Source organism: Mus musculus, chromosome 10, assembly GCF_000001635.26.
Source record: "Mus musculus strain C57BL/6J chromosome 10, GRCm38.p6 C57BL/6J".
NCBI lineage: Eukaryota > Metazoa > Chordata > Mammalia > Rodentia > Muridae > Mus > Mus musculus.
Window position 1 is genome coordinate 106890187 of NC_000076.6, and position 25339 is coordinate 106915525.

The following is a 25339-nucleotide window of genomic DNA, read 5'->3' on the forward strand; positions in this document are numbered from 1 at the left end:
CAATGTTGTTTGTTTCCATTCTGCTTGTGTTTTGTTTCATGTTGGTCTTACAAATTCACACCAGAGCCTCGTCCATGCAAGACAAGTGTTCCACTACTGAATTACAATCTGAGCCACTGATTTCTTGAGACAAGCTCATTATGTAACTGGGAAGAAGGCAGGGAGAGCTCATAAATTTATGATCTTTCCATTTCTAACTCTCAGATGTTTTTTGTGAAAGCAGGCATACACAAATATCGTAGGTTCTGGGGTAAACTGATTTGTCTGTTTGTTTTTATGAAGGGTTTGGGCATTCACTATTTTTCTGGCCATTGAAAAGAAATTTCTCATAAGAATACTTATCCTCCCTGTGTCCGGTGGGCCTCTTTAGTATTTGTCAAAAGAGCATCACATTTACCACTGCCCATGTTACCTCTTCAGCACTGAATTTCTTAAAAGTCACCATGTTCAAGTAGACACATATAACTGATACAACCCTTGTGTTAAGGTTAAGGTAGTCTGGCGTTACTCTCCCATTGTGTAAGTCCAGGTAAAATCCACGTCACTCACTTCTATAATCTCAAATTCATGACATTAAAGACATTGCTTTGCATTTAGCTATAACAACTGGATAGCTGGGGCAGATTGGGCACTTTTGTCTCATTCTTTGAGTTATCTTACTGAAGATTTGTTATGAAAGTTGTGATTTAACTGAAATTAAGAATGTTTTTAGGGACAAGATTATTCTGTATGTTTCAACATAATCATGTCATATTTTCTGTTCAAAACGAGAATAGAACATCTCAGCACATAGGTAGCATCATAACTAGAGTTTTTTTCAGTGACCTCAAACCAGATCAAAGCTGTGAACTCAACTAGAACCACTACTATTCTGAGAGAAAATAAATAATCAAAGGGAGACAAGACATAATAATGTTTATACTCTTCAGTCATAAAATCTAAACATGGTCCTTGTATTAAAAAATTACCAAAATACACATAATCAAAATTTAAACATTATGGAACCAAATTAACTGAATACTCGCTAAAATATAAATGGTGTCTGGTATTCAGTTCAACCTTTGGAATCATTAATAAGCAAAACTGTTAGGGTCAGGATGTGTGTCCACAGGTTTATACTGCTATCTGTGCATAATATACATTTGGGCGCCTCTGTGCATTTGCTGTGTCTAGCCATGATTCTCTTGGAAACCGCATCCATACTTCTACTTACCTCACTGAGCACAAGTCTCAGCTTGTAGCATGTGCACAACACAGGGCAGCTGATACCTTGCCCCACTTCTATAAATATATCTGTCACAGGGAGACGAACTTGCTGAAAACAGACTTTCAGCAGGGTGTCGCTGGGAAACCCAAGGGAATTGGATGATGGAACAGAAAGCTACATTTAGGCTTGTGCTTTCCACTGTATATTCAGAGTATCCATGTCTCCAAACACATTTCCAGCCGAAGAATAGTTTCTATGCACAACTTGCCTTTGCAGTCTCCTCAGCTCAAACAGAAGTTAACTTATTTGTCTTTTAAGTTGCTAATGCCTTCAACTTTTTCTTTATCCCTAGTAGGTCTTCATGTATTTTTTTAAACCTCTATTGAAAAGCACAATATATCTTGTAGCTAAAGGCATTCTCTCACATATTTTAATATATGATTCTTCAATACTAAGTAACTATTAGTAACTGGAAATAGACACATGCTTTTGGGGGGTATACATGAAATCTATGCTATGTTTGTTAACATGAAAGACATACATTAACAATAAAACAATTATTATACAACACTTATAGTTTTGCATACCTAAGTATGCATATGGAGGTACAGAGAATATACTTCTCACTATAGCCCCAGATGAATATAATAGTTTGAGATTACATACAAATAGATTCTACTATTTCTTTTCTTGTTGTTTTGTTTTTGGTTTTTGTTTTTTGTTTTTTGTTTTTTGTTTTTTGTTTTTCAAGATAGGGTTTCTCTGTGTAGCCCTGGATGTCCTGGAACTCACTTTGTAGACCAGGCTGGCCTCGAACTCAGAAATCTACCTGCCTCTGCCTCCCAAGTGCTTGGATTAAAGGCATGTTCCACCACCACCACCCAGCTAGAGTATACTATTTCAGTTGTAAATTGTTTTAATCTGATTTTAAACATGGATGTCAATCCTAAATTCTTAGAGGGCAATGAATTCATGTATATGTAAAGGTTATAGTTATCAGGAGGAAGCATTTGCTTTCACTAATGTATTAGCCTTTCATTAGTAAATAGTAATGATTATGAATTAAAATCTCTGGTGAATTATACACTTCACATTGCCTCCTAGTGAAAGAAATCAATTTATACTGGTGTACTCCACCAAGTGTGGCCTGGGTTTTCAACTGTCCTTGATAAAATCAAGAGATCAGAGAGTGGGTAAGCAAATAGCTGCAGAAGCAAGTGTGGAATCTTGGGGAATCCCGAAGAGTTCACAGCAGTTCACTCACTTAGAAGACCTAAACTCTAGACCATAGATGGCAAGGGTTGTTTAACATTTTGTTGTTGTTGTTGTTGTTTTTGCCTTATGAGCATGCCTTATCTCCTGTGTACCCCAAGTCCATGGCTCCTAGCTTACTTCTTGGCTTGGCATAACCCTCACTGCTATTCACTTTTATCTTACTATATGTTCTTTTTTTCGAGGCAATATTTGTTGTATTTAAATATGTACCAGCAAAATCTTGAGGTAGAGACAAAGGATCCAATTCCTTTATATTTTGTTCAGGACTTCAAAATGATTAAGAGAAGGAAGTAACTTCTAAAATAGAATGTCTCAGAGGCCATGCTTAAAGTAAACAACATGAGAACTGATTAAAATCACCATGGGTTAGGTATGTCTCAACGTACAAGCTTTGCCTCCACCACTAAGAGAGTAAGAAATAGAGAAGGACAGATAGAAGCATCAGATTTTAGAATGCATGATTACAAATGAATATGCGACCTGTACTCTAGTTATAACAAAATGATATTGGCTGATAGTACTCTTCAGCTTACCATATTAAGAGTGTTCAAATCTTTGTGAACCAATGTTAGAGAAACTTCCTTTTTAAATATGAATGTTTCAGTGAAATCAAAGGGGAATTTTCATATGTTTCAAAGCAAGAAGGAATTCAGCCATTCTGTGCCCCCCATCATTAAATACTTGCAATGGTTTACTGTGGTTTCAAAGCAACCACGGGCACCTTTTCCATATGACCTAACTAGTGATCTTTGCTGTACTTCAGGCATGAACTTCTTGAAGAAGCTCGTAGAAAAGGATTACCTTTTGCCCAGTGGGATGGACCCACCGTGGTTGCGTGGCTGGAGGTAAGCAAAACTTAAGTCAATCATTGATTCTGATTGTTTAGAGACGGGTAAAGACTGGATTCTGAAACCACGGCTTCAGTATCCTACAACTTCCCATAAAGAGAAGTCTACAGACTTGTCAGCAGTGAGATATGACTCATTATTTTTGTGTTGGAACAGAAGAAATTATGCAAGGGTGCAAGAGAAGTGTACCCACATCTGGTCCTCCTGATTTGTACTAGCATAGGAGAAGAAATAATTACTGATATGTTTTGGAAGTTTTGAGGATATATCAGCACCTGTACATCACCTCTCATCAGAAAGAAACAAACAAATAAACACTTCATTTCACTATGAACTAAACGCTGATGAACTGTTTAATATGCTCTTCCTTAGAGTATAATGTATTTCTAAAATGGCTATATATTGCCTAAATTTAGACATCTATGAAAAAGCAGAAGACTATGTATCATCCTTTGTCTAAATCACTTGAGCATTCAGGTTACTTTATGATTATTAAATAGATTAATTAATTAGTTAATTAATTCATTAAATTTAGTTTGATATAACAAGAACAGTATTTAGTGTTTCCTCCACAATACAATGTTATGGATAATGCATAAGTACTTGATCTGGATAGAGGACAGCATTCTAAAAGGGAGGAAACGATATATTGGACCCCAGGTTGGCTAGCACGACAGTAGTATTGCTTGACTTTTGAATTCAGTTCTCCATTCACGGCCCCTAGTATACCTGATGTCAAAGGATAACATTGAGGTTTGTCCTGCCTCCAAGAAAGAGCATACATGAAATAATCTGTGGTTATAAAATAACGTTATTATTATATTAAATTCAGAGCTAAGAAAATAGCCAATTAAGAAAAACTAAAGCCTACTTTGCTTTAAAACTGTTCTCTTAGATAGGTAGATATAAAAAAATACACTTTTAAGATTTTTTTTCTTGGACTGACTGAAATAAACCTGTGTTTTCCTTTAGATATATTCATTAAAATCAATTAGTTACTGAAGTTACTACTAGACAAACAGTTTAAGAAATCTTACCTCAACAAAGGTATTTCTTGTGCAGATACTAATTCAGTAAAATGAGCTATATTTTGACAGAGACTTGGTTGCTATTTTAGTAAGGGATGAGCAACTCTTTCAGAAAAAAAAAAAAAAAACAGATTTACTGACACTAAGGTGCTAAGAAATGACAGCCAGGGAGCCAGAGCTAATTAAAGCATCCTGGGTGCAGAAATTGCTCAAATGCATTTCCTAATGTGACACAAATGACAAATGGAATAAGCGAGGAGAACAGTCACTCTGAGCCTGTGAATGGGTGCCCATAACTTTTGGGCTCTTTCCTTCATCCTTGTGGGCACAGTCTATAAAGAATGTAGATTGGGAGTGAGTCTACAGCTCTCCACATACATTATCTACTCTAAAGTTTCTCACCACAGATGACACTTGTAAGAATTAATAGACAATATTGGGTAATATTAACCAAAGTGGAAACTCAAGCATCTTAGAAGATAGGAAATCGTTAGGGAACAGTCAAGGTATATGATGCTGAGTTATCTTGAAGAATTTGTGTTTATGAACCAAGAAAGATGGTTGATCATGTGTCACCTCAAGTGTCCTTGTCAATATAAGCCTAATCCCTTTGTGCTTGCCCTTCTGGAACACAGCACAGATTATACAATTCCTATATTAAATCTTTATATTATGTGTTTGATTTTAGCCACAATCCAAGGCACATTGATTCAGATCTGGAATTCTGTTCATTGTCTTTTTCCCATTATCGACTCATTATTTTGTAGTATATGTAGAAGGAAAGGATGTCTGTATGAGTTATCTAGTCTTACATAATAAACTATCCTCAAACATGGATATGTTTTCTCACTAGTTTTAAGGATAAGATATAAGTACTTGAGGAGAATATTTGGTTTGGCTAAGGTTTATGCTTTGGTCAAAATCACAAGGCTAGCAATAATGGATCCTGTCTCAATCCGTGACAGACAAACTGTCTCTAGAAACTGTCTTTACAATTTAAAAGGAGAATTATAATGCAATCATTAAAGACTGTTCAAGCCACTTACTCAGTGAAATTTATAGATAGCTGATATTTTTATTATATGTAGGAGAAGTTTGGTGCCTGTCAAGTTTAGCACTAATACCATAATGTTTCAATTTCAAATGAATTCCTACCTGACTGTTGTTTGGAACATATACTCAGTGTCTCTATGTATCTAGCTCTCTAGTCAAAATTAATAAAATTTATCTCCTGGAGTTGTAGACAGCAAAAAAATTTATATATTCAAGATAACCTTGAATACCTGGAGGATACAAAAGACACTAAATGATGTATTAGTTTTCTGGTTGCTGTGGAAAAAAATAAATAACAAAAGCAGCTAAAAAAAAGGAAGGCTTTATTTTGGATCAGATTTTGATGGTGCAAGTAGCGTATGGAATAGAAGACAGGTGGGCAGCTAGAAGGGGCATAGGTATAAAGGTAGGATAGTGAGTCAGGTGGTCCAATGCACCATCAATCAAGAAACAGAAAAAGAGACTGTTGATATTCAACTTACCTTCTGGGTTTTATTCATTCTCAAATTCACACCAATGGGTTTTTCTATCCACATCCATCATTGGTTTTGCTTGCTCAGTTATGCCTTTCCAGGAAGTTTGTCACAGACATTACCAGAGGTAAGTTTGGTAGGTGATTCTGACACCCAATTAAGTTGTAACGAAGATTCAACCATCACAAATAAACACTATGGTTATTCTAAACTCTGTATTCTTTTTTTTTTTCTTTCAATACAACAGCTCTGGCTGGGAATGCCAGCTTGGTACGTGGCAGCATGCAGAGCCAACGTGAAAAGTGGTGCCATCATGTCAGCGTTATCGGACACTGAAATCCAAAGGGAGATTGGAATCAGCAACCCTCTGCACCGCTTAAAGCTCAGGCTAGCTATCCAAGAGATGGTTTCTCTCACCAGCCCTTCAGCGCCTCCGACATCGCGTACTGTGAGTCAATGTGCGCCCCTCCTTCCCTTTATGCTGACCGCACAGCAGCCTGACCCCACAGAGCAAAATGTGGCAATGCACAGTTCAGTGTCAGGATGAATTATTTCAAAGAGAAGCGACCAGCTCCTCATTAACCTTGCTGCTCCTTTTAATCGGTTTTCAATCAAGGAGCTCCTATGCCTATCAGACTTGAAAGCTGCAACCACGACAGACTTTGGTGCTAGCATTTAGATTTCCCTCCCTAGCTAAAAGACCTCAAACCTTGCAGTTTCTCAGAAGTTCCTTTTCTTTTTAATCAGGCATCTTCTTGGGCTTAGCCCAAAGCATCCCAAGTTTCCGAAGACGCACTGCTGAATTTATTACCGATAGGAAAATTTCTTGCTTAAAACAATCATATATGATTTGTTTTAGAAATATAAATTAGATTCCTTTACTCCTTCAAGATGTGCCTCTCTTTTCTAAAAACCCTTTTATGATTGTATCCATAACACAGCACTAATGAGAATATTACTAAAAAACAGGCACTCATAATAACAAATACAGTCATCAAGAAATAGTCTGAAATGTTTTATCTCTCAATTGAGTAACTTTTTTCTGATAAATTTATAATCCCTCCTGTGAACTAGATTTGTCCCTCCCCCCATATCTTAAACAATATTGCACCATGTGAGAGAGTAAAATAAAATCTAAGGAGAAAAGTGATATTGCTTTACTGCAGCTTTCAGACACAGAACTGACTTCAATATATTTTAAAGATGGCCTTATGTAATCCTAAAGAATTTGATGCAAATCTATCATATTTATACAGCTTTCCCTCACTCCTAGTGTACTAGATTCTAAAGTCAGAAACTCGTGGTAAGATTTCAAAGAGCTGTGTTTTGAATAAATACATATAAGTCACTTCAGTACAATGTAAGGAATGTGTTTGTGTGTGTGTGTGTGTGTGTGTGTGTGTGATTTCTACTTACAGTTTTATTTCAAATAGATAAGAATATACTCTGCTAATGTATCCCAGATAAAAAGTGATTTAGAATACACTAATAGTAAAATCAGAAATCATTAAAATAGTTATTAATGTAAGCCATATTCAGATCTGAAGACTTTCCTGGGTATTTACAGTTGACAATAAAAGCATTGCAACAGGTTTATAGAGAGTGGCCATTTCCCACAAGTAAATACAGTAAAAAAATTTTTTATAAATTCAAATCCTGCAAAAATTAGAAGGTTCAAACTTCCAACTTCCAGATTAAAAAAAAAAAATGAGGTAAACTATTTCATTTCCATCAGTTGCAAACACAAATCCCATTCTTATCAGAAAATGGTTTTTTTAAAGAACATTTAACCTTTCCCCAAAAATGTTTACATAGAAGCAAGTTAAGTTACAAATCCAAAGATTAAAATACATTAAATTGTTTAAAATTTAAAATTAAATTGTTTAAAAATACATTTTAATTGTTTAAAATGGAGAACTTTTAAAATACTCAGAAGTTACCTGCAGTTGGCTTCAAAAGTTTTTTGTTGTTGTTGTTGTTGTTGCTTCTGTTGTTATTGCTGTTGTTCCTAAAACATTCTTGTCACTCACAGGGTTATAAAACCACCTCCACACACCTTTCCATTACTAATCTATGTATGTAGCATCTCTGAAAAACTTTCTATTAAATAACCTAAAGTTGAGCTTTGTTTTTAACCATGCATTGACTTATGTGTACCCTTAAGGGTCTTTTGAAAATTCATCCCTTTTCTTGCTTCATTGTTGAGTAAACTAAACAATCATAATGTCAGTGCTTGTCACATTAAATTATCATTAGGTATATAGTAATTCCTATAGCTATTCATCTGAAGAATAATCATTGCAGGTCTGAGCAATGTATGAATGGGTAAAGTTCTTGCCATGTGAGCTTTAGCATAGCAATTTCAATACTCAGACCCAGGTCAAAAGCTGGGTGAGTTTGTTGGCATGCCTGTAAGCCTAGTTCTGAGAAGCAGAGATTCAAAGTGGGAGATAGAGACTAGTTAAACCTCTAACTTCTTAGTTCAACAGGAGAAGATGCCTCAATGAGTTGGGACACCATCAAGGAAGACACCTAAGGCCTAATTCTGTTCTCTATTTGCACATCTGTCTATGTGTGTATGCACTCATGCACACACACACACACACACACACACACACACAAACAGCACTGTAATTTTGTCAAACATTCTTCCCAGATATACAGAGGATATAAACTAGATATGGCTGTGAGTTCGTAAAATAAAACTAGGGAAGGAAGGCTTATTGAATGGTAAGTTCAATGTGAAATTGTTTAATTTCAACATGTGAGACAGAATCAAGAATAGAAAAAATTACAATTTTTTAAATGACAAAGTTTACTGTAGAAAAAGTATTTTCATCACAATTCTAATAAAGATGTTTTAGAGTTTTTTATTATAATACTATTACTATGTAACCTTTCAAAATTAGTAACAGAATCTATATTTTCAAGCATTAAAATATAAATTTAATTGTTGCATGTATTCTTTATAAAATTTATACAAAATTTATATAAATAACACTACTACTATTTAAATAAAAATCATTACTTTTAAGCAAAAAGTAATTTAATAATTACATTATGCATAAAATGTGTACATGTACATATATTGTTGTATAAAATATATTCATGTCCATAGCAATAATTGTAAATGGGGAACTTTCCTAACACCTTAATCATCAAATTCTATTGCCATTCTTCCTGCCTTAGCATCTGGTTATCATCCTGCATATATTTAAACTTTTTAAATCACTAGTAAACTTGATGGCTTAGTAGGTTTCTGAGAGTTGTCTGAGCTTTTCAGGATGTTTTCAGAATCTCCATTGAATTAAAGGGCTGGCAGCCATTTAACTAATGAATTAAAGTCCTTTAGTTTCAGGGCTTGTATGTACCAGGCAATATACTGATACAAAATTCATATGTCAAGCAATGCTATACCTCTTTCAAATTTAATCTACTAAATTTATTTTCTTCCTCATACTCCATCTTCATAGGACCATTGACCCAGATACATTTCAAATGTAATTTGCTTTACCAAACAAAACTTTCCTATATAATTCTATTCAAAATTATATATGGGGCAGAGGAGAAACTAATCCATATTAGTGATCTGTGCGTTTGGTTGAATGAAAAATTAGTAAGATGGAAGAATGATGGAAGATGGCTCCTAGGATAGACCTTTATCTTGCACATATATGTGTACATACTACCATGGTCACATGTATGCCCACACATATGCACAACTTTAAGATTACAGTTCCCGAAGATTTAAATTATGAATTTTAAGTTACTTTACTTTGCTATTCACTTATAAAAGGTAACAGTACTTCAACATGATCTACTTATTAACCAATCTTACTTTGAGCAAGACACTTTGTAGGAACATTCTGAGGTCTAGCTCGTTGAGTCATTACATTTTGACAGCTAGAGAACTAATTACTTCTCCTGATTAAATGTCATGAGTTATTCTTTAAGTTAGTTTCATGTTTATTTTTCTGTCATAGCTCTTTCCAGGATGATTTAATTTGGTAGGGATCAGAATTTTTAACATCCTTCATGAATTTTCCTCTCAAGTCTCAATTAGTAATATGCTGTAAGTATTCTAGCCCATCTTCATTTAAAGCAGGGGAGCAAGTCTAGGGAAATACAGTTGAAGGAGGTACTCAGTATTGGGTGTCAAACTTGTATTTCCATTACTTTGAAAATGAGTACTTCCTTAAGTTTCTCCCCGTAAGACATCTTTCCCTCCTTATTCTCCTCTGCCTTTCTGTTATGATTTAAACTTTTGCTATTTTTCCAGTATGAAGTATATAATTTCAGTTCTGCTTAAGACACAGAGAATCTGATATTCAAAGATATTTTGGCATCATTTTGAGAAATTACTAAAAAGTGGCAATACAGGAATCTAAGCTTCCAACACTGTAGTTAGTAATGCACGTGTGGCCTCATTAATCACCTGCTATACAATGCTGGCCACTAAGAAGGCTATTAAATTTTGTTCCATGAACCTCATATATTTGGGTATTAAGCATAAACTGCTTTGGTGGTGAGCTTCTCAGAGAGCCACATAGTCTCTGATGTCTGTCCTTATACTTGTCTAAAATACTCTTAGTATGTTCTTTACCCTTGCTCTCAATGTCGTATAACGATTTGGTTTTTCATAGACTCCTAGATATGATGTTCTTCTCCTCCTCCTATATAGTCGTGGACCTCTAAGTGACATACACTCAGATGAGAATTGAGTCCTCTATAGTGGGAGAATGAGGAAAGTAAATTGATTAATTTATTTGCTAATAAATCAATAAATATAGATATACAATAAATTAGTAGATATAGGCTTGATTGCAAAGTAAACCCATAGCTATTCTGGGATGGCAGTACATGTATCTAATCTCAGCCCTTAGAAGACAGAATTTGAGATCATCCTAGAATACCTAATGAGTTCCAGACCAAGAAAGAATACAGAATAAGATACTGTGAACAAACAAACAATCAAAAAATCAAAAACACATAACAAAATCCCCAAACATCCTCTTCTGTTTACCTGAAAGATCTGTATAGAAGATTCATTTTGGGTTATCTCACAGTATTTTAAGGCAAGAAATGTTCTTCAAGCTCAAAGCATCGTGGGCTGGAGAAATGGTTTAATGCTTAAGTGATGCAAGCCATCAGATAAGAAGCCAGGCATCCTGAACATGTTTGTAAACTCCTTCAATGGAGTGAACAGAGAGAAAAGAATCATTGGAACTTGCTGACTTCCAGTCCTGCTAAGAAGACTCAAGCTTTGTGTTTAGGGAAAGAGTGTGCCCCATCAGGAATGGACAGAAAAGGATAGAGTGAGATTCCCAGCACCCTCTCTGAACTTTGCACCTTCGCAGACACTGAAAACGCGTGTATAGCACACCCACTCACACTGTGTTTCCTACACATGCACAAAAACAATCAATAAAAGCACATTTTAAGAAGAAACCTTCACATGAAATGCAACTTCTGAACATGCTACTTCTGGAAGTATGGCAATCACATTTTCACACATTGTCCTGGAATTGTGTTCATTTTGTAAGTAGTGATTAAAAAAAATACAACTCTAGCTTCTAGAATCTTACCAATCCCAGGATACTTTGCATGCTGACCAGTGCAGAATTTCAGAAAATCTGTGAAACAGTTCCGCTCAATTAAGACATAAAACTGATCATGGAAAAGTAAGATCATCACAATTGGGAATGAGAATCAATAGAGAAACTGCACAGTTCACAGTTAATGAGACTTTCAGTGACATAAGGAGCTCTTGTATTCTAAATGTGTTTCATAAGTGGGTGATTTTATTTTATAGGAAAAATTGGCTTGGTATAAATTCTGAAGCTGTTAAGTAGGGTAATTTTGTCTATCTCTCTCTGTCTATATATATATATATATGAATGACATCTAGCCTCTGTAAATTTTCTGATTTACTAAAATTATGAATCTTCACTATATAAATGTTTGTTGAAGAAATACATTTGTACATGTCATTATATAAAATATATATAAGTGAATAATATATATGATTCACTGATATATAATTTTGTGAGATTTCTCTTATATAAAGTAATACTTATTTTATTGTCTATAGCATTATTTTAAATTATTTCAAAATTATATCTTTATATTCCTAAAAATGCTAAACATTGTATTAGGTAAATTATAGAAAATTCCAGGAGTCACATTCCCTTTGCTGCTTCTTTGAAAACAAGGAACTAGGAAGTTCCATGATTTGGAGAACTTTGTGTATAGATTTGCTAGGAAAAAGAAATATTGTGACATTTGATGTGAACTGGTTTCCAATTGAAGGAAATAATACCATGATCTCTATGTTAACAAGTAGATACTAGATTCAAATTGTTGATTATATGTTATATAGAGAGCTAGTACTAAAGATTATTTTGTGAGAAAAGAAAGGAGAGACTTCTTAAAAGAGTAGTCCATGGTAGAAAAAATATTTTAATTTATTCTGTTTCCCACCATATTATGGGTATGACTCTGGAGAAAGCTCTTACCTTGAATGCACAAGAAAAACATATTATAATGGTATCTTTGTTATCTTTCTGTACCTGAAAAAAGGGAAATTAGGGAAGAAAGAATGTACTTTGTCTTAAAATTTCAGAGAGACCGGGGCCATCATGGTGGGGAAGACATGGCTGTAGGCAGAGAAACATGGTGGTAGGAACCAAATGCTGACCAGCTGTGTCTATAGTCTATAGCACTGAGCACAGAATTGGAACTTGCCTATAAAGCCTCAAGACCTGACCACAGTGACACAGTTGTCCCTTAAGGCTCTACTTCCTAAGTTTCCACAACCTTCCTAAACATTGCCACCATTTAGAGATTGAGTTTTCAAATGCTTGAGCCCATGGAAGACATTTCACATTCAGACCACAACAGTTGGTACTGAGATACATGTGAAGAATAAGAAAATGAATACTTGGAATTATCATTATTGACGAGGAGGCTGAGAAATACCTTTTTCTAAATGACAGTATCTGGAAATAATGTTTCAGTTCTTTTTCTTCTCCATGAAGGCAAGGAAGGACACATTTATTTGATTTAAAAAAACAAAACAAAACAAACAAAAAAAAAAAACAAAAAACAAAAACCACAAACCAATAGGTAAAGCTGATGCTGTTTTTCAGTCTGTGAGGTTTATAGCTTCTCTGTGACATTCAGTTTACCATGTCCAAGGATGTTGATGAATAAAAATGTGTGAATGGAATTCTCTTGATAAACACCTGGTATACTGGGTCACCATGACCGAAGACAAAGTTGTTAGTTTTACAAAGTTGAACCTGATGGTCACATTCTTTTAGAATGTGAAGTTTAACCGCAGCAATTTTTGATGCAGATTTGAAGGATTATTACCAAAATGAGTATCATAGCATATCTTTCTCCAGTTAGCCTATTGAATAAAAATAAAGGCGGCTTTCAGCTAGCTGCTCATGATACATGTGTAGATCAGAATTTGTTGTGTGTAATGCTGTTAACTAACAGAGGTGCCTCCTTTCTCTCTACCCCGGTTCCCTTTCATGGATGGCTTTGTTCCCATTTGGCTCTCATTAGCCTTCAGGCAATGTGTGGGTGACCCATGAAGAAATGGAAAATCTGACAGCTCCAGCAAAAACGGTTAGTCTTTAAAGCTACCTTGAATCTGAACTAAGTTATTTGGCTGGAGAGAGAGAAATTTATTTACCACAAACCAAAAAGATGGAATGTGTTCATGTAACTAAACACAAGGATAACTGATGTTTGTCTATATATTTATTTTAGTTTGACAATTTAAAATGAAACTGTTACATTGCTATTGCTTTGCATCCTAAGAGTCTGTGTGTTGTTACACACAGACAATAATAAATAATATAGTCAAAATTAGGACTGGTAGTCAGTGCCTCTTAGGCCTGGGAAACGTCAAAGGAATACGGTTACTAAATCGATCTTAACCAGTTGTAGGAAAGGATACATTGAATCTTCAATTTTAACGTGATTCTGTAGGTCCTTGGGCTATGCCATCCCACATGTAGCCTTCTCTTAAAAAGAATTGAAGTGTTATCTTCATTTGGTTTTACAAACACACTTTTAAATTACTTTGAGGACTCTAGTCACCAGCTTTAAAAATATGATGTTTTGCAGTTACTCTTAATAAGAAGGATCAGAGTTGGGCACAGCATGTATTTTACCTCTAGCAATTTCATTTTAAATTACTTTCACTTTAATTCTCATTTAAAATTTTGATTATCTAGAATGGAATGCTGTAAAAGTATCAACACAAAGTCACATCCCAAATTGTGTTTTTTAGTTGCATACTTTCTTCTGGTTTCTTGTTTGGCTGTTGTTGGATTTGTTTATCCATAAACTTTGTCAGAAAGACACAGTTCTTTTCTTCACTTCATTCATTTCTAATCTGTAACCTTTCTGCATAAATTTGTAACCTTTCTGCATTATATATTGAAACACATAATCATGAGTTTGTACTAAATTAGAAAATGTATAGAAATTTACAAATGACAAGTCCAAATTTTTACAAATCTGATAACTTCCCATATATTTTATGTATATTTAAATTACAGTTAATTTAAATTCTATTTTGGGCTCTTTATTTGGGATATTGAATGGGTATAATATGCATGTCTGCCTATGTCAAGATAATTAACATACTATATTAAAATTCTGCTTCTAATAGAATTTGAAATTAATGTATGTTTACCTGCTTTATAATCACTTTCTGCTGCTAACCCAGAAAGAATCTGAGGAAGGAAGCTGGGCCCAGGTAGGAAACTCAAATGCTTTAAGACATAGTTAACTTTTCAGATATAAACTATGAAACAATTGTAGGCCATCATATTTGAAATAATCACTTATCTTACTAATGATACTGATTATATTTAAATCAATATTATGTCTAATATTATAGGTGCATCTTTTTGAACCATATGTTATAACTAAGATGAATATCATTTTAAAATTTGTGCACATAACAGGGTAATTTTCTTTCTTCCTCTGAAATAGATCTATAACTTCAGTTTCTTGTAATATATTTAACTGTGATATGTAATCATTCAAGCTTTATCTCGGCGGAAAATTTTCAAAGACATCTTTGGTGTCCCATATGCTTTAAGGTATCATGTGTAGTATTTGGGTGTGGGTGTGAGAGTGACAGGTGTTAGCAAAGAGTGTAAGATGGGATTAATCCTAATTGGTAAACTGATCACAGGAGACATAAATTTATCATAAATAACCCTGAGTGCACAAAAGATAGTATACATTTACTTCAGCATTTCTATACATTGGGGAACTGGGAAATAAATTGAAAAAATAAATTAAATCTGTTTCCTTTATAAGAATCTTTATTTAAACATGCTATAGCACAGGGTTGTACTCAATTTGGAAATTAACACAAATCTCATAACTAAAAACCATTCAGATTTTTTCTATAGTTACATACTATAATTAGAACTGCAGATTCATAGCATAATTAAGAACTAAGTAAACAGCTGTCTCAAATTAATATCTTTTAAATAATGATCTATATCTTTTAAACTAGCATCCTTAACAATGAATTATACTTTTATAAATATTGGGTTTCATAATGATAATTGCTATGACATTTTTTCACTTGTTTTGAGTACTATCAGACAGAAACAGTTCTTACATTACAAAAGGGAATTAGCTTATCTGTCTTAGTGTCCTTATTATTATCATCATTATTATTATTATGTCTACTTTATATACATAGTCTAAATTTCTGGTTAATGATTCTTCCAGGAACCTAATGAAACACTGGATATACACTCTTCTTAAAAGCATAATGCTGACTTAAGTGTCAGCGTGCTGTCTTTCAGATTCAGTTTTTTCTCCGTTTACAGAGGTTTCTGTTTCACATCATACTTTGCTCTGACACAGGAGCACTGGCAACAGGACCATTGATGAAAGGCAAATGGCACAGTACTTTAAAAATAAAAGAAGTAAAAAAATTCTAACAGTACAGAGATGGAATCTTTAGGCTTAAAACCCATACCATACATCAACTATATTTTTTTATTAACAATACATATATTTAGAAAAAAAAGGTTATTTTTAAATATATGTTAATTAGTTCATGGGCAAATATTCTAAGAAATTATGCAATTTGTTTTATATTAAAGAAAATACATGGAGCTTAAATATTTTCTCTTCTTTGCTGATACATAGTATCATGATATCATAGCAGTGGCATTTCAGTTTGACATCTTCCATTTACCATCTCATCTTATTGGCTAAGAAACTTGACTGCTATAAAACAATTCCAGTGTCCGGTTTTTCTACAGACCCTGGCTTATGGAGATATGAACCACGAGTGGATTGGAAATGAATGGCTTCCCAGCCTGGGGTTACCTCAATACAGAAGTTACTTTATGGAATGCTTGGTTGATGCAAGAATGTTAGACCACCTCACAAAAAAGGATCTTCGTGTCCATTTAAAAATGGTGGATAGTTTCCATCGGTAGGTTGTGCTCAAAGAATAATGCAAATGAAACCATAAACAATATGCAGCTGACAGAGAGAGAGAGAGAGAGAGAGAGAGAGAGAGAGAGAGAGAGAGAGAAGAGGGGAGGGGGGAGGGGAGGGGGGAGGGGAGGGGAGGGGAGGGGAGGGAGAGGGGAGAGAAATAGAACAGTAGAAAGAAAATGTTTGCTGTTAACAAGGTTTGTGAATTCTACTTGCAACAAGTGTTCAGGCATAACACTGAAGGGTTTTCTAATGGAGAGCTGTTTATGATGCAACTGTTTTCAAAAGTCAATATAAGGGTTAGTCTTTTGGAGGTTAGCTTTTTTGAGTTCTTTATATATTTTGGATATTAGCCCTCTATGTGATATGGAGTTAGTGAATTGTTTTCACCAATCTGTAGGTTGCTGATTTGTCCTATTGACTATATCCATGGCCTTAAAGAAGCTTTTCAGTTTCAAGAGGTCCCATTTATCAATTCTTGATCTTAGAGCCTGAGCCATTGCAGTTCTGTTCAGGAAATCACCTCCACCTTCCCGCCAATGAGTTTGAGGCTCTTTTCCACTTTCTTTTCTACTAGATCTAGTGTATACAGTGTTATGTAGAGATTCTTGACCCATGCAGACTTGAGCTTTGTGCAAGGTGACAAATATGGATCTATTTTCATTTTTCTACAAACTGACTGCTAGTTAGACCAGCACAATTTATTGGAGAGGCCTTCCTTTTTCCATTGTATATTTTGGGCTTCTTTGTCAAAGATCAAGCATCCATAGTGTGTGGTTTTATTTCTGGGTCTTCAATTCTATTCCATTGATGTTTAAAAAAGGAGTTAGACTTATAATGTATAAGCTCCTTTATATGGAACTATGGATAATTATTTTCTAAACTATGAATACTAAATACTTCAAATAGTTTCCTTTTATAAAATTTTAACTATTTTATTTATTTACATTCCAGTCTAATATTTTCTTTTCAGAAAAATTTTATTCTCAACATAAGTGTAGTCCTTCCCAACTGAATGATGCAGTTGTGAATGAAAATTATAAATATGCCCAAGCAGAAGTAACATAAAGTTGACCATATTTAATAATGGAACATTCTTCACTTACTGATCCAATTTAATATTCATTTTTTCTCCTTTATGAAAATAGAACAAGTTTACAGTATGGAATTATGTGCTTGAAAAGATTGAATTATGACAGAAAAGAACTAGAGAGAAGACGAGAAGCAAGTCAACATGAAATAAAAGGTACATGCCCTCCTTTAGTACTAAATGCCTTTACTGTGGGGATTTATACCTCTCCATATTTAAACTGAAGGTGATGTATGTGATGACATCATCAGAATGTATTTTACATTTTGTTCCAAGTGTTGCTGCTATATGGTCCCCAATTATAACACAGAAAAGAATATTACTGCATTCTAGGGGTAATCATTTGGTGGATATACTTTTGACCTTCTGGAATTAGATTTATCTTTCTGAACCTATTCATTATGTATTCTTCTTATGTTAAAAATTGCTCTCAGTAGAGCTTTTTGTCAAACTTTTAAACAAATGTTGTCATTATAATTCAGGAAACATAGTATTTTGTTGCTACTGTGTTTATCCTAGTTATAGCATTTGAATTTAATTTCACCACTCAACTATTTTTCATAGTTACAAAATATATTACATATTTATGTATAAATTCTATAAATATTTTCCCTCTAAACTTCACCAGCCCACTAATGGTTTTTATTCAGAATTGTGTTATGATGCAAGGCTAATTGTTGCAATCATTCTCTGTACAAAGACAGTCACTGTTGCAGGATCATTTGAAAAGTACTGTATTTAATAATTAACCATTCTATTATTTTGAATTACTATAACAAAATATCCAAGGTAAGCTAACTTTCAAAAGAAAAGATGAATCTCCCAGTTTGGGAGGCTAAAGATCCACACAGTATAGCACAGACTTTGTGGGCACCTCCCTTGCCCTCATAAACACATGGTGGCTAGCAATGAGGACACAAACAGGGCTTATAGACAATTACCTTGCGAAATAATATTCTGCATCTTACCAGACTCCACCATTTAAACAACCCTCTAATGAGAATTAGCAAGAGATCCACAATAATTATGTTCTTCCCTTCTAAGCGATGTATCCATTGCTAATGACCTCTCATAACTTTCCTCTTAAGGCTTCCAGGCTAGCTAGCTTCACTACATAAGATTGTATAATTACCAGCATCCAACACAGAAAAATTTGGAGACACTGTCATATCAAACTGCATGTTCTCAATCATATAGAGGAGAAAACATGATTTAAAAAGCCAATATGCTAGAGACTTTCACTAAGGACCATTAGATCTTTCTAATTGTTAAAGGAAAACAAGTGTTGTATGTAAGATATGAGCATCCACAGGCCTCTGTTTTTAATCAACAATTTTAATCTGTGCATATTTGTTAAAAGATGATAAATCCTTATTGTGTCTAAATGCATTTGAGAAAAATAATTAGATATTGTCTTTGATAGGATTTGTATAGTTATGATGAGACACAATGGCCAAAATGCAAGTTGAAGAGGAAAGCATTTATTTGGTTTACAAAGTCCATATGTTCATCATTAAAGGAAATCAGTATAGGTACTCAGAAAGGATAAGAACCTAGAGGCACAAGGCCCGGTACAGAGGCCATTGAGGGTTGCTGCTTACTGTCTTTGCTCTTCATGGCCTGCTCAGCCTGAATCCTTAAAGAAGGACCACTGGCCCAGGGATAGAAAGACTCACAGTGGGCTGGGCCTGGTCCTACCCCAATCAATTGCTAATTAAGAAAATGCCAACCACATGGTCTTATGGAGGTAATTTTAAAATTGAACTTCCCTCTTCTGAGATGACTTCAGCTTGTATCAAGTTGACATTAAATATCCAGCACAGATATGAAATTATTTATCAGTTATCTTCTCATTTCCTATTACCCATGAATTGACACTTGCAGGCACTTCATCAATTGTGTATGCCACATTGTCACATTAACCACTTTAACTTGGTACAACTCTCTTTTTCATCTTAATTTTCTTTGGGGCTTATTTTACATATGAATATGGCATGTATTACAGACATCTCTTGCTATATTAAAGTTTAACACCCTTGTACTTTTATTTAGGATTACCTGTCTCGGGCTTCTGAGGTATTTATTTCTGTGAACTTCAAAAAATTTATCTCTAGTAATTTTGAACATGATATTACTTCTAGAAAGCTATACCTGAATGCTATGAGGATGAATACTTGAAAATATTTTTGTATATACTATTTTTCAGTGAGTAGATAAACACACAATTGGTTTCTTCTAACACTTCATTTAGCTTGCTATGGAGAAACAAGAATACATTTTCTCTTTGTCAAAAATCAAGTTTTTTGATTTTCCTTTATTTTTCCGACCCCAGGAAATTGTAGGTTGTTTGAAGTGTATTGTTTGACAGTTGAATTAAAATTTGGAACTAATGGGCTGAGGACAGAACCTAGAAAGAAGTGTGTTTGACCTAACAAAAGATGTTTTGTTTCATGAGCAGCTATTGGCCATGGGATACCACTTTCTAGTGTGTTTTCTGAAGTATTTTTCCCAGTTAGACTTCATTTTGCCTGTTCACACTACATGAACTTCTTTACAGCTGGATCAATCTGAAAGAAGAAGGATTAGTCATTTGGCCCAGTGGCAAATGTTCTATTATTATTTGGCAGTTGCTAGAGCCCGGAGAAAAAGCTGTCCTGATTCACTGTGATTACATACAAACAACCACATATGATAAGTGGCTGTGAGTGAGATCATAAAGAGCTTTTGCTTCCAACAATTGATCTGATGGCATTTAGAGAAATAGCTCTCAACTCTGACTAGACTTCTCTGTTATTATCGGAAGTGCTAATTAACCTCGACATTAGAAAACAGGTTTCTGATGTGAGGAAGGTGTTGAAAACATGCTTTTAGCTTGTTGCTAAGAAACAGTTGACACTGATCTCCAGCCATTTGTTGTTTAGGTCAAGAGGATTCCTGTTAAGTATAAATGGCAGGGTATAATTTTGCTGTGAAAGATATTTATAATATTATAGTTACTCTGATGCTGTTCTGAATAAGAAAAGTTATAATTAGAGATTATTTGTCTTAATCTCATGAATGTGTTATTTCACTTAATTATTTTTAACTATATATATGATGGAAATTTTTCTTGCTATATAATTGCAAAAACAAGCCAATATGTCTTAGATTACCTAACATGAACAAGCAAGCTTATGCATTTATCTGCATCTTCATAATGTGAAGTTGAAAACTAGTTATGAATTGTCATTTTTGAAGAACATTTATCTCTTTAGTCTAAAAAAATATTCATTTAGTAAAAAAAAAAAGTTGGACTACTGGTATTAACATGTCTACATTACCCACAGCAGGTAATCAATCATTAGGAATCTATAAGTACACTAATAGTAAAGGCAAAATCAATACATTTTCAGGGAAACAGAATATGAGACAAAGTTATAATGGAAAATAAATATTAAAAAATCTAGACAAAAAAACTATGAAGATAATATAAGTTGTAGTATGGATAAACGTCCAAAGAATGTATTAGAAATTATTATTACTTCTGCAGTTAATAACGTCTAAAGGGCTTTGATTTTACACAGAATTACTGGAAATAGCAACTTAAATGATTCAATGATTGTAGTGGGGCAAAAGAAATTAAATAATTTAAGATCTCTACATTATCTAGAAAATAATAAAAGGGCTGAGATATAGAAGATTTTAATAAGTTGAGAATGTGTACATTAAGTTTTATTATAACTTGCGGCAGAATAATATAAACTAGAAGAACTGTACTAAAGAGATAGAATAAAATTAAAAAGAAAATATACAATTATAAAATGGTAAGAATAATGAAAGGTAAAGACATGAATAATGATGATAGATTTACATTGAGATATCTGAGTAATAATATAAGATATATGTACTAACTAAAATGTTCAAAACAGAAATTAAAAATTGAAATTGACATGGTATGTATAGAAGATACACCATAAGATAAGAACAATGGAGAAACACATATAAGTATTAGTCAGAGCTAAGACAGGCTAATGTCAGAATGAGATCCATGACTGAGAAAATAAATAGGACAGTAGTATCATTTTGAGTAAAAGTAACTTTTTTTTTTTTTTTTTTTGGCCAGATGTATCTGTTTCAGAGGCTTACTGCTCAATAAGTTCACCTTTTCTAGATCTTTCTGAATTTTGTCAGCTGATTCAACTCTTCTGTTCTTGGAGGCTCATACTCTTCTCCAAGCTGACTGATTCAAACTGGTTTCCCTCAGCTTCTCGCTGTACTGTTCTGTTTGGCCTCAAACTAACTCTAGCAGTCTGTTCTAATCTTCTGGCTCTTTCTCATTCTCTTGTTTTATCTTTATCTGTGTCTAGCTTGTTTTCTTTGCAACCTATGTATAAATTTGTCTGGGTAAAAACTGCCTCCGAACTCCACAAACTGAACAGTCACCAACAGCTCCACCCACCTGCACTTACTCCCGATTGTTTTAGTGAAAGTTGGGCCTGTGCTATCTCTGACTCATCCTGTCAAATCTTTCTCTGATTCATCACTTTGTCTACCCCTCAATTAGACATCACTTTCAAACATGGTTTCTTCCTTCCACAAACTAATCCTATGTTCATTGTTAGGGATAAAAGAAGTATACTAAGGATGTGTCTCTAGTCCAGTCAGACCTTACTGCACTGTAGCATGTGCCTGAATTCCAGCAGTATCATATAGATTCAGGAGGACTTTGAATGTGATCTCTTGCCAGAGCAGCCATGTTATGCTACTGGATTAAAATTCCTGTATAGTTTTGCCCATGCTAATGACAAATAAGTAAGCTAGAACAAGTTAATAAAAGTTTTGCAAACTGTAACTATGTAAATATATATACACACATACATATATATTAAGTGTACATTTTACTCAAGAAAAATACTTACAGATATACAGCTATCAGTTTCCCACTAGGAAATGCTTTGATCTTTTGTCTACAAGTAAAGAAAGTCTTTTATATTTTCTCATCTAATCTTTTATTCTTTATATAAAGCATTATAGTCTATAAATGATTTTATAGATTTTATGCATCACTCTGCTGACTCATAAAAGAAACATATGATAATATAAATGAATTAAATCTTTTCTTTTTTTCAGATTTTGCTTCAAACAGGCATATAAGACATTTCATCTGTAGGTTTTATTTTAGGAAGTTAATGTTAAAAATGTTTTCCACTTCATTAAAATGCCACCTTTAAACAAAGAAAAATCAACTTTGTGGTGTGTGTCAATGTACACACCACAGTTCTTTTCATTTATACATTATTGGGAAAATAGTGACTTAATAATACCAAAGTGTCAATGGACTTTCTTTATTATGCTGCTACTATGTTTTAAATGTAATCTCAGTAGAAAAATGGTATCTAATTATAAGCAATAGTGAAGTAGTAAAGGAACATTTCAAAGAAAGAAGAGATTTAGATCCATAATGCTATGAGAGACAGAGAGAGAGAGAGGCAGACAGACAGAGAGAGAGAGAGAGAGAGAGAGAGAGAAGGAAACACACACACACACACACACACACACACACACACACACCACGGAGAGGGGGGCAGGGAAAAGGAGAACTATCCCCATCTGGTGGCAAAACATGCAACTGCAGATAGACCCCGGGGTCCTGATTTAATAGTAGCAAGAAACCCTTTCAGTGTTCAGCATGATGCATATGCTGTCATTGCAGTAACAATAAGCATTCTGAAAATACCAACTCATTGCAGGATGTATTGCAGCAGAAGTTGATGATTAAAACAGTGTGTTTGTGTAACAGAAAGGAACCAGTGGCTTTTAAGGAGCAGAGATATTAGCATAAATGTGACTCGGCCAGATCCCTGTGGCTAGGATTGTGTTGGTTATGCCAAGTATCGTATCTTGACATGTTGTGTGTGTCTCTTTTCCTAGATGTTTTAGTGTGGAGCAATGATCGAGTTATTCGCTGGATACAAGCAATTGGACTTCGGGAATATGCAAACAACATTCTTGAGAGTGGCGTGCATGGCTCACTTATAGCCCTGGATGAGAACTTTGACTACAGCAGCTTGGCTCTATTGTTGCAGATTCCAACACAGAACACCCAGGCAAGCATGCTCCTTCGTGCTGCTCTTCACTGGGCCTTGGTTAATAACAAATAAAACCTTTAAGAAAGTGAGGGCTGTGAATTTACTCTTGTTTTTTATTAAATTTATTTTATTTAACACATATAAACATAGTAATATGTAAAATGAGATAATATGAAATATATATGTATATATTTTTTTAAAATAATATGATATATATATATTTAACAGAGTACTGTTTCAGTTCAATTAGACATATATTGTGTCTTAGAGTTTCTATTCCTGCACAAACCAAGAAAAATGTTGGGGAGGAAAGGATTTATTCAGCTTACACATCCACATTGCTGTTTATTATCAACGGAAATCAGGACTGGAACTCAAGCAGGTCAGGAAGCAGGAGCTGATGCAGAGGCCATGGAGGGATTTTACTTACTGGCTTGCTTCCCCTGGCTTGCTCAGCTGCTTTCTTATAGAACCCAGGGCTACCATCCTGGGATGGCACCACCCATAATGGGCCCTCCCACCTTTGATCACTAATTGAGAAAATGCCTTACAGCTGGATCTCATGGAGGCATCTCCTCAAGGGAGGTTCCTTTCTCTGTGATAACTCCAACTTGTGTCAAGTTGACACATAAAACCAGCCAGTACATATAGTTTCTCAGACATTTTCATTTTGTTATGGAAAAACTTTTAAACCAGCCTGGCTTTTCTGCACACACTTTATCTGTGTACTCAAGAACAAGAGCCTCTTACCTTTAAGCCAAGCCTTGTATACACAGTAAGATCTAAGCCAGCCAGGGATATAGATAAGACTTGTTAGAAAGAAATTAGAATATTTCTTCTAAGTTTAGTAGTTCAAAATTTATTATGGTTACCTGCAATTGTACTGATTACTTGCTCCCTTCTGACATTGTGACCACTGAGTACCTTGCTTTCAGTCCACCTTTTATCTACTCTATTAACCACAATCCTACATTCAAAATCTGTGAGCTCAAATCTGACATTTGCCCAAGATATTGTGCATGTGTCTCTTTGCACCTGGCTTGTCCCATTTAATAGAGTCATGATTTATTTCTGATGCTGGAATTTTAATTATAAGGTAATGAATTGCTATCTAAACACAATCTTAAAATTAGAAAAGCAGACTTGGAGTTTGTGTGGTAAAATCTCCTACCTGAATACCATGCTTTCCCAATACAGCATGTGTAAGTGATGGCTGTTGGTCTCTACCTCTCTAAGGGGAAGTCCCTCTCTTTATATATCTAATTATACTTACATTTAGCTGAGTGTTCCAGTTCTCCCTAAATCTAGGGAATTGTATGATTCAGCAGAGTTCCACACAAGTAAAAATATCTCCAATCTGCTTTACAGTCCATAAAATAACATTTTAAGAGGGACAGAACAGGATCCTTAAATATGTGACTTTAAAGTGGGCATGGTGCTGTGTTGCATGCCTGTAATTCTATAAGTTTGGTGGCTGAGGCATGGAGACCACTAGTTCAAAGCAAATCTGGGGTAGGGTCCTTCTATCTTTTTGGGTTCATAGAAAGACTGTCTCAAAAAAAAAAAAAAAGTAAGAGAAGAAAAGAGCTAAAAACAACTAAACAAACAAACAAAAAATCTATTTTCATTTCTGAACTCGTATTAAGCTTGATAAAATCCAATGCAAGGCAACTTTACTCTGTGTTTAACATTCTTACGTTTAAATAAAATGCTCAATTGAAATAAAATAAACATTTGAAGTGCAAGCTTCTTGACTATAACATACAAGGGTATATCTATCTCTATAGTCTACAGAACACAACA

At 34.4% G+C, this 25339-nt stretch overlaps 1 protein-coding gene across 51 annotated transcripts in view; it reads left to right on the forward strand.

Annotated features, from left to right (window-relative positions):
- The window catches only part of Ppfia2 (protein tyrosine phosphatase, receptor type, f polypeptide (PTPRF), interacting protein (liprin), alpha 2), a 463969-nt gene that overhangs the window by 420687 nt on the left and 17943 nt on the right, over nucleotides 1-25339 (forward strand). For 30 of the 51 annotated variants that reach the window (XM_030245137.1, XM_006513776.4, XM_006513780.4 and 27 more), the window contains 7 exons: nucleotides 3246-3327; nucleotides 6132-6332; nucleotides 13457-13519; nucleotides 14631-14660; nucleotides 16180-16373; nucleotides 17527-17624; nucleotides 23379-23554. In XM_030245137.1, coding sequence (XP_030100997.1) covers nucleotides 3246-3327; nucleotides 6132-6332; nucleotides 13457-13519; nucleotides 14631-14660; nucleotides 16180-16373; nucleotides 17527-17624; nucleotides 23379-23554 — 844 coding nt within the window. The remainder of the gene's footprint in view (nucleotides 1-3245; nucleotides 3328-6131; nucleotides 6333-13456; nucleotides 13520-14630; nucleotides 14661-16179; nucleotides 16374-17526; nucleotides 17625-23378; nucleotides 23555-25339) is intronic. The other 21 variants (XM_017313985.2, XM_017313987.2, XM_030245142.1 and 18 more) reach the window with 2 other exon arrangements.